Source organism: Symphalangus syndactylus, chromosome 12 (genome assembly GCF_028878055.3).
Source record: "Symphalangus syndactylus isolate Jambi chromosome 12, NHGRI_mSymSyn1-v2.1_pri, whole genome shotgun sequence".
In the NCBI taxonomy this organism is placed as follows: Eukaryota; Metazoa; Chordata; class Mammalia; order Primates; family Hylobatidae; genus Symphalangus; species Symphalangus syndactylus.
This window is the reverse complement of record NC_072441.2, coordinates 87410512-87426180: the sequence shown is the minus strand read 5'-3', so window position 1 is coordinate 87426180 and position 15669 is coordinate 87410512. Positions and strand designations below refer to the sequence as shown.

The window sequence follows — 15669 nt, the reverse complement described above, 5'->3', positions numbered from 1 at the left end:
AGACATAACTCTCCTACCCATGGGAGAGCTGCTGTTTTCCATGGACTCAGCTTGAGTCTTAATGCCTCATTGACTCCTTACATATTTTGTCTTTCCTACCTTATGTCTCCTCAGGCTTGGCTGGGCCCGCGTTTCAGTTCCTTGCCTGTCTACACCTTATTTGAAAAGAAAACATTTGTGTTCTGGTTTTTTATGCCCTGCTTGAGAGGAAGGGAGAGGACAAGTCCAGGAAATCTGTGATATGATTGGGGTGGAGGTGATGGTGTAACTTGGAGGAAGCAGAGTGAGTTTACCTGCTGTCTCTCTCTCAGGGAGTATGCGAGACACAGTCCACATGGAAAATCAATCCTGGATACTTATTCCACAGGCTATGGAAATGGCAGTTCCTTAGAAAAGCACAGGTTTCCATGGCCAAACGACCTCTGGGGTCATCAATTACAGGCCCCTGTCTCTAGGTAGAGCTGCATTTAATTTCACTCCAGTCCCGCCCACTTAAGGATATTCCTGGAAGAAGATGCAGTAACTCCTTCTACCACCAGGCGTCAGCACTGGAAACAGACACAGTCCAACAGGACTCCCTCTGCCTGGCTGTTGAGCACAGGGCAGAGGGGAGATCAGTAAGATACCAACCACAAGGGCACAAGAACTTTCTCTCACTGCCAATCATCATCAGATTGGTCTGGAGAGATCTGGGGGCAGAGGCCGGGGCTCAGTGCATTGTCCTTGCTCTTGGCATCCTACAATAGCCTTGTTGTGCTGAGGCAGCTCCCACATGCTGAGGTCTGCCCGGGGAGTGGGAATCACCCATCCAGACATTCTGATCCCAAGAACTCAGACCTCTTATCGCTGGGAGGCCTGGCTCTTATCCCCTCAACTGTTTTAATGAGTGTTTCAAGTAAGGGAGCCTCTGATGTTTCTCCGACAATGCATTTCCCCTATTCTGAGAAAAGATAAGACTTTCTGGTGGGACCCACAGCCATTGGGATCTTCAAAAAAATCTCCCGTCAACTCTCCATAAAGGGGCCTCTGTGCCACCCTGTCACTAGTCCTGAAGCTGGGTTTTTTGGTCACAGCTTTGAGAAGAACTTCAGAGAAGGAGCATCACCTGGTCCTTCTAGAAGATACGGCATCTGAGAAAAGATTCTGTCTCTTGGCATAGTACAAGCTTCTCTCTATTTTCTGTCCAGACCCAGTACACTGTGCTTAAGGTGGGAAGAAAAAAAAATGACAGCAGTTGCATTCACCCAATACCTAGTCTTAGGAGATGCAACTCTGAGAAGAGCCAGTTAGAGAAGGAAATGCACCTGCACCTGCACTTGAGAGGCTTTGGGGCCTCTGCACACAGAATTATTGTTCTTGTTGTCAGACAAGTGCAGGGGATGGAAGATGGTGTCACCCAGGCCACCACTACCAAAGAAAGGCAGATGAGAGCCCACCCTTCTAATGTTTTTTCACTAAGCGGCCTTTATACATTCTAGAGTGGACCTGGGACCTAAGCCCTCAGGGACCCCAGTGGTGGGCAGGTTTTCCTTTGCTCCACTCCCCGTCACAATTTGGGGATGTTATCAGGAAGCATTTTTAAAAAGGGAATAAGATGGACAGAGAAAGGAGATTCTGGAGGAAGAGAAGTGAGGAGGGCTCACCATTAACGTTGAGAGTGTAGTAGGCCTTGTAGCTGCCCATGTTGCTGGTGGCTGTGCAGCCGTAAGTGCCGCTGTCACTCTTGTTGAGGAAAGGGAAGATCAAGGCACTCTCCTGGGTCATCTTCAGGGGTGGCACACTGCCCTCCTTCTCCCATAGGTACTGCTGGGGGCTGTCGAGGCAGACAAATCAGAAGAGCTCAGGAGAGCATAGGCCAGGGAGCTAAAAGAAAAAAAAATAACTGGGAGCAGGGATGTCAAGGACTGTTTGATGAAGCTGGAGAAATTATCGGGGCCAGAGACATTGGAGCTGCTATACTCCAGGTGGCCTCTTGGGGTTCGTTCTGGGGAAGCTGTAGATCTCCTGACTTGTATCTTACTTTAACTTGGCCTTTGTGGGAAACTCAGGGACTGAGTTAGAGAGTGGCCCCTTCCCACTTGTGCTGCTTTGCAGAAGAACTAATTGCAGGCGGACATTATTGGACAGTCAGGGAAATGAGAGGCTCAGGTCAGACAATACAGAGGAGATAGGAAGGAGCTGTTATATGAAGACAATCTGAGAATGTGGAGAGTAAGGAGGAGACCAGGAAATGGATCTTCTTACACTGGATTGCCACGACCCTCACAGTGTAGCAACAGCTTCTGGCCCTCACGAGGATGGGGAGGGTCTGGCCTAATCATTGCAGTCGGTGTGTCTGTGGAGAAGGAAATGGTGTCAATGAAAACCTCCCCACATGGCTTAGGAGATTCCCTCACTTAGTTGCACCCTACAGCTTCTACCTCTAAACGTTTCTGCAGCCCAAGAAGCGCAATGAAGACCTTCCTTCTCCTACTTCCTATGAACAAGGACCATTATTGCTATTGAATATGTGAGCAACTTCTCTTGCAACCTTGTGTGATAGGATTCTGGAAGGTCTGTCCTTGGTGGGCCCTAAGAGATGTCTTAACAGAAAGCTGAGAAGGAAAATGAGTAGTTTACCTGTGTCTAGCAAACCTCCTAGCAAATAGGAAGGACTTAATGCATATTTTTTACAGAACAAATAAACTTGAACCTGCCACATACTGAGCTCACAACTTCTCAGTTCTCTCTGCTCTGCAAGGGAGCTTAGAACTGGAAGCAATGCTTGAACACAAAACGTCATTTTGAATGGTCAGTGCAAACACGAAGTGAGAGCTTTGAAACAGCAAGAGACCAGGGTCATATTTTGGCTGCAAAAAGGCACTGACACAATATAGAAGGGCTCTGTGAAGGAAGAATGGCATCTGCCATTGACGCCAAAGGGCTGCTTAGGAGGCTAGGTCCAGATGGCCGCTCAGAACAATACAACCAGATGCTGGTCGAGAACAACAGATAAAGAGGCTGAGCTTCCCCTAAGGATAGAGCCAACCTTAACAACCAGTTAATGAACGTGTTTCGGCCAAATCAAATGGGACACAGAGAATCAGGCCAGGTGAAAGAATGGGTGTTCCGGGACCCCACAGCCACAGAAACCTCTAGCACAGTGCCTGGAATATAGCATTTGTTGACTGACTGCTGATCACAGTTGGGCCAAAAGGGTCCCTGGCGAGTAACTGCCAGATGGTCTGGTATCTAACAGAGGAGTCTCTGGGGCTCAGGCAGGGGACCAAGGCTTTAGCTCTGGCCAGGGACCAAGGGGCGGGGGAAAAGCTCCAGGCCAGGGCCTCACACTAGGAACTAATAATTAGAGATGCACCTTATAGGAATATAGAACTTTGATATTTACAAAGTTCTTTCACATGCATTGTTTTATTTATCCTCACAATAACTCAGTGACGTAAGCAGGAGCCTCAGAAAGATGAAATGCTTTGGCCAAAGGAGTACAGCTAGTAAGTGGCAGCACTGCAGCTAGAATCTGGATTGTCGGCCTGTGGATTGAATCTGCTAAATGAATAGTGATGCCACCCTAAACCTACCTCAGGTTAAAGTTTGAGTAATGGGTCTAAGATATGATTAAATAACACTGAAGTCAGGAAAACAATTGGGCCTAGGTTGATTCCACAAGAAGAGGACGAAGGGCTTTGATTATTTTGAAAACTGCCCAACTTTTAGGTAAGTTAGGACAAGAAATACACCATTTCCTAACTCTAACTTCTCCCGTTGGACTTTAGCTGATTCTTTTCCCTTTGGTTCCTCCACCCAGAAAGGCTGTTCTTTACAAATTTCCGAATTTCCTCAGATGAGAAATTCCCATTTCCAAACTTCCTCAAAAGTGTCCTAACCATACTAAAGGCAAATTCCACAGAGGGTGTCAGTGTCCTTGGAAGGGCTAGGAGTAGTGAAAGTGACAGTGGCCATTTCAGGTCAGAATCCCAGGAAAATACATGGTGCTGGGGCAAATAGGAGAGTAGTCAGTAAGGAAAAGATCTGGGAATAATGATGCCAGGGAAACTGTGCTTTCCTACCACCCATATTTTCTTGAAATCATAAATTGTTAAACCAAGATAAAACTGTAGTGATCCCCACGCTCATCTCTTTCACTTAGCAAATATAGAATCAAGCTCAGTGGGGTGAAGTAATTTTCTGAATATCACAGAGCTAGTAAGTGGTGGAGTGCAGACTAGAAGCTACTTCCTGGGAATTCTGAGTGACCACAGTTACCACGACAGTTTGCAGTCTGGCTACATTACACTGGCCTAACCCAGGGGTTGGTATCCCCTTGGACCAAATCCTGCCACCTGCATTCTTCTGTAAATAAAGTTTTACTGGAACACAGCCCAGCTCATTTGTTTACATATTGTCTATGACTGCATCCCTACAACAACAGCAGAATTAAGTAGTTGACACAGAGACTGTGTGGGTCTCAAAGCCTAAAATATTCATTACGGGGCCTCTGTAAAGAGTTTGCCAACCCTGGCCTTGTCCTGGCAGTCCTTGTTTCATTTCTTACCTATTCACTTAACTGTGCATGTTGTTTCATGCATAGTCACTTGCATTCTCTTTCTCCCTGGTCCTCATCTCATACCTCATCCTTCTTCATCCCCAAGCCCATGACATACATAAAACTTCAATGCGTTGAGAGGTGGATCTGTCAGCTCCCTTTAGAGATTCATGGTTCACAGAGCACACGATGTTCGCCCCATCATCCTCCCGGGTAACCTGGAATGTCACCGAGCTGCTGACAGTGAAGGTTTTACCATTGGGATCTTCCTGTATGCGGGTTGGTTCTCCTAGAGTGCAGAAACAGTGGCACACACACAAACACACAGAGAGAGAGACACAGAGTAAACCTAACATACAGATATCATGTGGGCCTCATTGTAGACGTACGGATGGTGAGTTCCAACCTAGATAAACTTAGAAAGTTGTGGCAGGGAGAATGTAGGCCCCAACACATACATAGGCACTTGAGTGCACACAAAATATATGTCATTCCCCTTTTCTCTTCCATACCATGGAATGCCTCCTGTGTACATTCATAGACAGGCACTTCTCTCTCTTTCCAGCACCACTTTCTCCTGTAACCCCAAGGCAGGAGGTACTCACCGTGGAGTTCCTGGTCACCCTTTCTCCAGGTGAGCCGGGCTGCAGGCTTGCTCCCAGAAGACTGACAGTTTAGGGTGGCTGTGTCCTTTTCCCGTAATGAAGATTTATAACCGGTGATGATGGGCTTCTGTGGAATTCCTGCCATGGATAGGGGATGGCCAGGATAGGAAGGAGAGGCCCCATGGGGTCACACTTCTGCTCTCCCTGTGGAGATGGCTTCTCTGCGTACCTAGGTTCTACTATAATTTCTGATGGGTAGAAGACTAGATAAATCATCTTTCTTTTTTATCTCCTCCCTGAGGACCAGAAGGGAAGGCCTGCGGGAGACAGCATGGCAGTGAGGAGCTATGCCATAGCACAGACATGATACATGACCCTCCACTTAAAGCACAACTGGGTGGCCACAGAAATAGTGTGAGTCTCAGAGAGGCAAAGAAGGAAGTTGAAATATAGGATGAAATATAGGATGAAGATGAGAGCATGTAAGCAACTGGGGTACTTATTTTGGAAATTATAACACATGCATGTCTTGTGTTTTCCTCACACCATCTTGGGAGGTAAGTGGAAGGGGTATGATCATCTCTCTGTTATAAGAGAAAATTCAGATTCAGAGAGAGTAAGAACTTTGTCCTAGATCAAACAGCAAGTAGAGCACAAAGGATTAAAACCCATTTCTTTTTACATTTTATCCCATCGCCAGGGGAACACAGGCTGAACTTTCCTAAAGTGCTTGGAGACTTGTCTGGCTCCCAGCTGCTTCAAGGACCCATCTAGAGAGGTTTGTTTGCAAGGAAGCATGCTGTAGAGACACTGGGGTTTGGGAGTCTCACCTAGCACAGTGACAAGGGACTTGGCAGTTCGCACAGGCATAGTGAAGATTGAGCAGGTGTACTCGCCCTCGTCTGCCAGGGCCACATTGCTGATGCTGATGCTGAGCTCGTGGGGAGTAGAGGTAACCAGCTGAATTCGATTATCTCGAAGGGCTGGGGAAATCAAGAGAATGGAAAGCAAGGATTTTACTGGCACCTTTCATGTTTACCTCCCAATCCCAGGCCAGCTTCTTTGCGGGAAGGGGTCTAGTATGGTGGGTGGGGAAAAAGTAACTGCTCCTGAGTTTAAGCAGTCTTTAAGTCATTCAATCACTTTTCTGGGTCATTAGACATAGTAGCCTAAGAGATACTCAGAAAATAGGTTGGATTTCGTGAGCTTCCTTGTCAGATACCTAGGGCAACATTGACTTCAGCTTCCTGTCAGAGTTCCTGTGAGGTGAAGTCACTCCAGAACCCTGTAAGACTATGCATGCTCTAAACCAGAGCTGCAGTATTGGAACCGGCTGGGGAACTCATGGCTTGTTATATCCTCAAACAGCAGACCACCATGTTTCTCAGCCTCTGGACGACAGGGACAGTTCCCCTTGGTGTCTGCAGTCCCCTTCTCTAGCCCATGGTTTTCACGGAGAAAGACAACTCATGAGATACTACCTCTCTTCTCCCCAAAGTAGAGAGTCTGCTGAGCAGGGTTAGACCATTGCAGGGATGAGTCCTCGTGATCTTTCACTTGGCACTTGAGCACCACGGTGCCACCAGCCACCACTGTTTCATCAGATGTCCAGGGCTGGCTGTCTGCAGGAGTAGAAGAGTGTTAAGTTTCCTGAGGACCCCTAGCCCCTCCTCCCATTTCTGAGCCAAAGTACACCTCATCTAATTCAGACCATCCAAGGCCCTGGTGTACACAAGGTCTCTGTGTACCATTAAGGTTTCATGGGAGAAGGAAAAGAGGTGGTGGTGGCGGTGGAGGGAAAGACAGATCTTAGTTTTACTTACTTTGAATACACAGAAAAACAAATAGTCACTTGTTAAATGTTTCCTGAATGAACTGACAGGGCCACGAACATTTAGAGGAGTAAAGGCGCCCCAAATGTGCACATACCACTCCACATGTGTTTTTTCCGATATGGTTCTACCATTTACCTCTGAAAACACACATACATATCTGTCGTTCTACGTTTTGCCTTCCTGCCACCACCTACATATAAGAACAAGAACAGGAGAAGCAGTTGTGACTAATAATCCTAAAACTAAAATGGGGAAAAGGCTAAACCAGCTCTTGGATTGCACATTCATTTACACAAGAGGTAGCTGGTAGAAAACTGCAAAACAAACAAAATATTTTAAAAAATGAAACATTTTTACATACATTTCAATTCGTCTAACAATAACTTCCCTTCAATCAAGGCCCTTAGCATATTCCCCATGGTATTAGTGTTACCCGCCTCCCAACACGCAACCCAAATCACCATCCTGATGTTGTCATTTTAAAGAGGGAAGGATTAAGGTTTTCTCTTCAATGTGATGAAAACATGCTTTCTAATCCTTCTCTCCTTAGTCAAGTTAAACAAAACAAAACAAAACAAAAAGGACTAGGAAGGTATCTTATGGATGAGGCATTTGAATCTCAACTGTGCCTTCTGGTCAGGCCTACCTGGGAGCCCCTCAGGCTCCATGACACTTTCTTCCTGTTGTTCCTTGTTCCCCACAGCATGGATTCTGATTTCCTGTACTGATTCCCTCATCTTCAGGACTGACTCTCTGTGACTCAGTAGCACTGATCCCCACTGAACAAATCTAAAATAGACAACACCTTCCAGCTCTGATTCTAATGCATCCACAAAAATCTGTTCTTTGACACTAAATTGTTTCACCAACATTGCTTATGTCTGAATAGGAAGCTAAGAAACTTACTTCCTACATTCCCCTGTAGAGAACTTTAAAACAATTCCATGCTCCCTTTGGCACCTACCTTACCCCTGCCTGTCTGCTTATTCCTTTCTTGGTTACTGGAATTCCATTTCCAAGAAATAGCCAATGGGTGCTCCCAGCAGAGCAGAGGCCCTGAGGAATGAAGATGTGCGTGCTGGAGTTGATGCTATTGACTGATAGCATCGACTGTTCAGGGTGACTGTTCCCAAATTGAAGCACAAGCCTGGTGGTTAGTTTCAGCATTAAGAATTGTAAAAATTAGTAGAACTGAGTGAGATCTTTGGGATCATGGAATCCCTCATTTTACAAATGTAGGCAATGAGGCAATGGAGATGCAATGATTGCCTAAGTTCATTGTACTAATCTGAGTTAGAACTAGAACTCTGTTCCTGTGTCTTTCAATACGGTGCCCTTTTCATTGAAATGCTTCTCAAGTCATTGTCTAAATTGAGCATTAAAACTATGATTTTGAGATTAGTGTACCAGGGACTGAGCTGGCTGAGTAAAGTTGAAAGTGATATATTCCTAAAACCTCTCAAAGGGTTTGATAAACCTTTCATTTACCATAGCCACGTGCCAATTTTTGACCAGTCATCCCTTTGTCCCTGGTTCCCTTTGAAGAATTCTACCTTGATTGTGTCTTTCCAGAACCTCTTTATTCTGAGTAATATATTCCCCTGGAATCATTTTATTTTTGGAAAGAAGTGTAGGGTGTACAGAGGTCTCTGTACTGGAGTAACGGAAGAAGGATTAGGTGCAACAGAATTTGGTGGTGCAGACTAAGAACTAAAATGTCAGATGGAAAGGAGAAAGTGCTGTGTGGTAATGAGAGGAGTGAGAACATGTGGTGAAGGCAACATGAGTGGGAGAGGATGCGAGGATGAGTGAGGGAACTGAGGGACATTGAGATGAGGGGGCCTGGATTCTCACCTTGACTGGCCAGCATGTCAGGGCTGCTCCAGACTGTGGAGCTGATGGCCTCGTCGAGTGGAGCCAGAGTTCCCAGCTCCAAATCCTGCTCCTGCCAGTAGCCTGGGGAGAGAATCTCCATCAAGCATGAGCCCTACATGTATCCTGCTACAGTGTGGGGCTCTACTTTCATTGCTGGGCATGTGGGAAAGGCTAGGTCCCTGTGAAAAATAGTTTCACCAGGATACCTAAGAGAAGGTAGGGTTCTTATCAAGGGGAGAAATTAACTAGAGTTCTGAAAAAGGAAGTGACTTTTTCTCCGAAGGAGTGAATTAAATAAAGGAGGATGCTAACTTTTATCAGTCAGTCATAGAATGTTAGCGCCAAAGAGATCTTAAGAGTTCATCCAGTCTAGTTCTCCCACTTCGCAGATGAGGACAATGAAATACTTAAAGGTTAAAAGTGACTTGGTGAAGGTCACTATAGAAAAATGAAAGACCACCAAAGATTTCTCATTCCTTACCCAGAATTCTTTCTGCTCCACCATATGATTCACTAAAATTACTACACATTTAATAATTAGAAAATACTTTCACATGTAATCCTCTTAATAAACCTGTAAAACAGGCCGAGCGCGGTGGCTCACGCTTGTAATCCCAGCACTTTGGGAGGCCGAGGCGGACGGATCACGAGGTCAGGAGATCGAGACCACGGTGAAACCCCGTCTCTATTAAAAATACAAAAAAATTAGCCGGGCGTGGTGGCGGGCGCCTGTAGTCCCAGCTACTCGGAGAGGCTGAGGCAGGAGAATGGCGTGAACCCGGGAGGCGGAGCTTGCAGTGAGCCGAGACTGCGCCACTGCACTCCAGCCTGGGTGACAGAGCGAGACTCTGTCTCAAAAAAAAATAAAATAAATAAAAATAAATAAATAAACCTGTAAAATAAGTACAAGGACATTATCATTCCTATTTTGCAGAGTGGAAACAGAATGAAATGACTCGCCCAGTGTCATACAAATAGGAGATGAAGACTAGAAATTCAATGCCTGATTTTAAATACAAAGCCCTATTTGTTTCATTGTGAGACTCCCACCATTGAAGAAACAGATCATGGTTAGGGCTGAAAGTTGTACGATGTCTTCCCAGATTGCTACCTTCCATGGGATACTCAAATTATCTTTTTTTCCCACTCTACCCTTAGCCCCTCTAAATGACTGAGTCTGCTCCTTCCTCTGGGACAACAAACCCCTTTTCCAGGGCCTGCGTCACCTCCTCACCTCTCTTCCTATAAGGTAGCTCCTAAAGCCTTTCTTGAGGTACTGCAAGGAAAACTAAGGAAACCAAGAAACTTACTTCCTACATTCCCCTGCAGAGAATTTTAAATCAATTCCATGCTCCCTTTGGCACCTACCTTACCCCTACCTGTCTGCGTATTCCTTTCTTGGTTACTGGAATTCCATTTCCAAGAAATACCCAATGGCCTAAGTACCTAGCCCAACCTGAAAAGGCGGAGGGACAAAGAAACCGGCCTTGCGAATCTTTTCAGGGTCTCCCGCCGCAGTGCCCCGAAGTAGCCAATCACGTGCGCAAAATTCAGTGAGCTCATCCGCTGCTGAGCAGAGCCCGGAGCTGCTACGTGTCCGGGCTCTGGAGTCCCGGGTGAACTTCGCCAGTCGTCCCAGCGCGACCCAGAGCCAGCTGGTGAGAGGCAGGTGGGAGAGGAGAGGGGAGAAAGGGGCGCTAGGACCAAGAGAGGGCGCGCGGGGCCAGGAGGGCGAGATTACAAAGAAAAGTGGGACGTGGGCTTAGGGTCCCTGAGGAAGAAAAGGACAGGACTAGGGAGAGAATTGCCTAATCAGAAGCAAAGGGAAAGAGAGGCGAGGGGCGAGAGGAGAGGGGAGAGGGAAGGGAGAAGAGGAGGGGTACAGGAGAAAGAGGGGTGGAGAGGGAAGGGAGAGAAGGGGAGGCTGGAGGGGGGAGGGAGTCAGGCGGGAAGCGGGCAGCGTTAGAGAGTCCTAGCATGGGAATGGGGCTCTGAGACAGCTGCGGAGTTTCCCTGGCCTCCATGGAGACACCTCCCCTCTTCTCTTCTCCTCACAGACAGCTTCCAGGAGATTTTAGGAATTACTCTGTTCTTAAATGGGAGAAGCGCTAATGCCCAAATGCTGAGAAGGAGTAAAGCGGAGAAAACAGAGAAAAACAGTCACAAATAGAGAGAAGTAGGCAGGAAAGGCGGGAAAGGGAATTGTCAGATAAAAGAGAGGCAAGCAGGATGAGAATGAGAGAAGGAAAGGGGGCTGGGGAGAGGGCCAGGACTGTCACATCCAGCAGGGGCTCTCCCTGAGTGCCCCACACTTACCCTGCTACCTTCTGTGCACATGGAGGACGGAGGCAACCTGAAGGTGGTGAGTGCTCATATTGTTTTTCTGGTTGTGTGTTCATGGGTGCACTGTGTCAACATCAACACACAGTAGGGAACCAAATTGGTTGTGCCAAGGTGTGGGATGGCAGAGGGACAGGGAGAAGACAGAGAGGGCTCACACTTAGCTCCTCGGTATTGGTATCCAGTGCACAGTGAGTACTAAATAGGCCTTTGCTGAAATGAGTGGAGGAAATAGCCGTCTCATACCATAGTATAGGACTTTCAGTTTGCAGAGTGGATTTTCAACCACGAACTCGTTTAATCTCAAAACAAACTCAAGAGATAGGCAGCCAGATAGAACCGCTTTTTACAATGAGGTTCAATTACTTACCTAAAGGCACACAAATAGCATACCTCTCCAGAATCCTTTCTGCCTCTGATGGTGCTTTGGGGGCTTTTTTGACATTTTATGTTTCTTATGGCATTCCAGTGTGATTTACTTGTTTAGTTATCAGTCTCCTCATCTAAACTTTGAGCTGGTTAAGAGCAGGAGCCTTAAGTTATTCATCGTTGTATCTTTAGCACTTAGCCCATAGTGGGCTCTCGGTGCATTTAATTGGCTCTGGTAATTCATTCAGCCACACTTGGCACTGTGCTATGTATATTGTTAATCAGGCAGAGCATGTATTCTGTCCAACAGCATGGGCTTAGTCTTCACTCTCCTGCTTCTTCTTTCATCTGTGCTTTTTTCTGCATCCTCCTCAGTTGCTTTTCTCCTTGCTCATATTTCTTTCTTCCCTCCCCTCCTCCTGCATTTCACAGGCATCTTTTTTCTGCATAAGATGAATAAGTGAAATGGTGATGCAGATCATTCAAACCAAACTGAATTGTTCAGATGAGAGGACTGATAACCAAATCATCTCCAATAAATGGCATATTTGGGATATGCATGATGTATTGCCTCTATGGGTTTACAGAGAACTCTGGTTTGTGGTGTCTTAAGAAACTGTGTAAGAGGTGGCTGTTTTTTTCCTTTCCCTGGGGGTGACATTTCTCTCTCTAAGTTTGAAATGCACTTATAATCTCATGTCTTCTCTTGAGAACTGTCTCTTAATACGCTTGAAAGTTATCCTGTCATTTTATAAAATTGTAAGCCTGTATAATAAATTCCGAATGGCCACTCCCCAGGGAGTGGCTGAGTGATTATAATGCTATCAACAGAAACATAGATAAGTAGCAGAAATTATAACCTGAGTTGTGAAAGACTTGTACCTTCTTTGGATTCAGATTGTGTCAGTCATTTATGACATCAGCATGAATTCTCTCAATGAATGCAGACTGGAAAGGAAAACTTAGGAGCACTCTGAATGGGTGGTATGGAATTTGAAGTGGAAATAGGAGCTCGGAAGGAGCTTCTGCCATTGAGACCATACAACCATTAGTGAGAGAAGGCTCAGGCTGCTCAGGTAGAAGAACAGATGAAGAGAGCTTCAGTAATATCGGTCATATTCTTTCCCTGCTTAGAAACCGTCACTGACTCTCCACTCTCTGCAGATAATACCCAGAGTTGTCAGCCTAGCCTTCAAGGTCCTGTGCAGTCTGATGCCGAGCTGCCTTTCAGTTTTGTCTTTTCTCTACTCCACTCACTCCGCATTCCAGGCATGTGAAGCCTTTTGGAATTCTCTCTATGAATGCTTTGTTTTCCTGCATCCGCTCCTTTGCCTGCAGTAAGTTTGCTGATAATGCCCTTCACCCATCTTCACATGTCTAAACTTTATCTATGAATAAAGCCTACATTTTGTGGCATTTCTTTCCAGAAGTCTTCCCTGATTGTCCCAGATTGAAATAATTCCCCATTTCTCTGAGTTACACACTTTATCTGCTTTTTCTTAAATTATGCATTTCTTTCTACTTTGTACTGCAAGTTTGACTTTCCTCCCAAATTATAAAGATTCCATAGGTAGGGTCTGATGCATTTTGCATCCAGTATTGGCCCTAATATAGCATATTGCTTATAGAAGGTGCTTAATAAATATTTCTTTATTAAATGAATCAGATACTAAGTATCTACTACTGTAAGAATTAGGTTCAAAATCTGCCAGTAGAGAGGAAACAGCAAACCAAACAGGAGATGAAGAAACAGGCCAAGGGAGATGGTAGACTACCTAGAAAACTATAAGACAGAAGAAATTGGTATTTATCAACAGTTTCTATATGTCAGGATCCAAATTAGTTGCTGTATATTCATTATTCCAGAACAACGTTTTAATAGATAGATATTATTACACACATGTGAAAGCCGAGTTAAGAAACTTGTCCTTATGATGTATCTAATAAGTACTGGGATAGGATGGACTTTAAACTTAGACCTCTCTGACCACAAAGCCCCAGGCTTTCTGCACATCTTTACTGCACTGTCCCCCTCTGCAGAAGCATGTATTTTGTGTGTGTGGTGGTAGGGTAGAGCGTAAACTGGGAAAGATTCCTTGTTGCACTGCTGGCCAGGGGTGACTCACATAAACAATATTTACAACATTCACCTGCAGTATGATGAAAATGACAGTATAGCAAATTGGAAATGGGCGCCTGTGGTGTTGACGGTCCTGTGGTTTGTACCATTGAATTGCATTTTTACTTGGATGCCTTAATGTGCCTGCACCTATACCTTTGGGACTATTTCATGGACCCGTAAGTGCCTTACCATGTGGGATTCTTCAGATAACCAAGCAAATGGCATGTCTAGTTAAAAAAAAATCCCCTTGTGTTTTCATAGCACTCTAGCACCTAGGCTGAAAACTAAAAAATTATCTTCTTATCTGTTCTGAATTGCTTTGGAGGTTTCTTAATTCTTGGTTTATTTGCTCATGGGTTCTAGTATCTTTAGGATTTCCAGCATTTTAAAGGACAAAGCAGCCCTTTAACCCACTGATTTTCTTCTTATTGATTGTTCATATTAAGAGTGGCAGAGGTGGGAATTGGAGAATTACTAATGTGCTTATTTAAAGCAGCATTGGCACCTGTTACTCAGTTTTTCACTCATAGCACAGAGTCTCACACATAATAAGTGCTCAATAAATATTTATTGAATAAATAAATGAGTAACTCAAATAAGTAAAAATGTATTGTCTTGAATTTAAGTAACTTTAGTGGAAAGTCTATGAAAGTCTGCCAGTATAACCCCGGATTGCTTGGTTTATATATTGTCCCTGCCGTGTCTGTTTTGGGGACCTACAACATATTGGCCTTACAGCCATAAACAGGGTCACAGGTGCACAGGTCAGATGGTGAAACAAGAGGACAGAGCTCTCCTGAATAACTGCTGCTGGCCTTGCCAGTGCTTGGGTCCAGAGTCCCACTTCCCTGACTGTAGAAAAAAAAGCTCCCTGAGTAGGAGTTGATGATGATGGTGATGATGATGATGATGACTCAGCATTTCTCTAACTCCAGAGTTAAAAATACTGTTCATCCCAGCCTACTTGTTATTCCTCACGACTACCATGACAGGTGGGTGGAGGAGTGTTATCTCCAAGGGAAAAACATATTGGGGGCTGCGGCCCAGAATACTGAAGGGACCCACTTTTAGAATGGTTTATCTACATCCATTGCCGGGCTCCTTGTCCAGATTATGTCATTCTCATTTTTCCCTAACCCCAGCTTCTTAGTGAATTCTATGTACAGTAGGATCACACACACAAGAGACTGGCCATAGCAAAATCAGGATTAGAACTCAGCCCCTGGAGCTTTTCTTTATGCTCAGAGTGACAGTTTTCTTTGACAGTGAATGTTTGGTTGTGCATTTGGAAGAAATCAGACCACTTCTATCTGAATTTTGATTTAGCTGAAAACTTCAAAATTTGGGGGAGTTGCTTTGACTTTAGAGCACAAAATGCCGGTCAGAAGGAACTCTGTACAGTTAACTTCCTTCGGTTGTTCTTGGGCAGCCAGCAGCGATGCCTCATTTACTGAAGTCACTTTGTAATTTCCTAATCTAAGACTTTGATTGCCTGAATGTCAAAATATTCTCTTATTTCTTGCCTTCCATTCCTTTCTAACTCTGTCTGTCCCCCATTAAATTCCTAATTCCCTAATGGCCACGATATAATAGTGCAGTCAAATAGAAGCTGGGCCATATGGGGTGGGAGTTATTCTGTCATCTGGTACCCTCTTTCTTTTCAGATACTATTTTTTCCTTTTTCGTTGCTCCTCAGGGAAAGGCCTCTTGTCCCCTCACAGGCAGCAGGATCTCCTAAAGGATCTCCTTTCCTTAGCTCCAGTGCGCTCCAGCTCACGTCCACTTTGGAACTTCAGAGCTCAGTCACGCTTCAGCTGCCTACCTCCCTGATCTAGGCCTTCTCTCCACCTCACTGCCCCATCCACCCTCTTTCTGGCTGGGCTACTGAGACCTTGCTCCCCCTTGTTTCCTCCCTCTATTATTTCTGTTGCTCTCTGGTTTTCCCTCCTATAGTCTTGTTTATCAAGCAGCCTCTTGATAAAC

General features: G+C 45.2%; 1 protein-coding gene across 3 annotated transcripts in view; it reads right to left on the bottom strand.

Annotated features, from left to right (window-relative positions):
* The window catches only part of CADM3 (cell adhesion molecule 3), a 31027-nt gene that overhangs the window by 3286 nt on the left and 12072 nt on the right, over positions 1 to 15669 (bottom strand). The window contains exons 2-8 of one of the 3 annotated variants that reach the window (XM_063624951.1): positions 8835 to 8936; positions 6627 to 6767; positions 5976 to 6128; positions 5146 to 5283; positions 4659 to 4829; positions 2245 to 2335; positions 1644 to 1813 (exon numbers count right to left, since the gene is read on the bottom strand). In XM_063624951.1, the coding sequence (XP_063481021.1) occupies positions 1644 to 1813; positions 2245 to 2335; positions 4659 to 4829; positions 5146 to 5283; positions 5976 to 6128; positions 6627 to 6767; positions 8835 to 8936 (966 nt within the window). The remainder of the gene's footprint in view (positions 1 to 1643; positions 1814 to 2244; positions 2336 to 4658; positions 4830 to 5145; positions 5284 to 5975; positions 6129 to 6626; positions 6768 to 8834; positions 8937 to 15669) is intronic. The other 2 variants (XM_063624952.1, XM_063624953.1) reach the window with 2 other exon arrangements.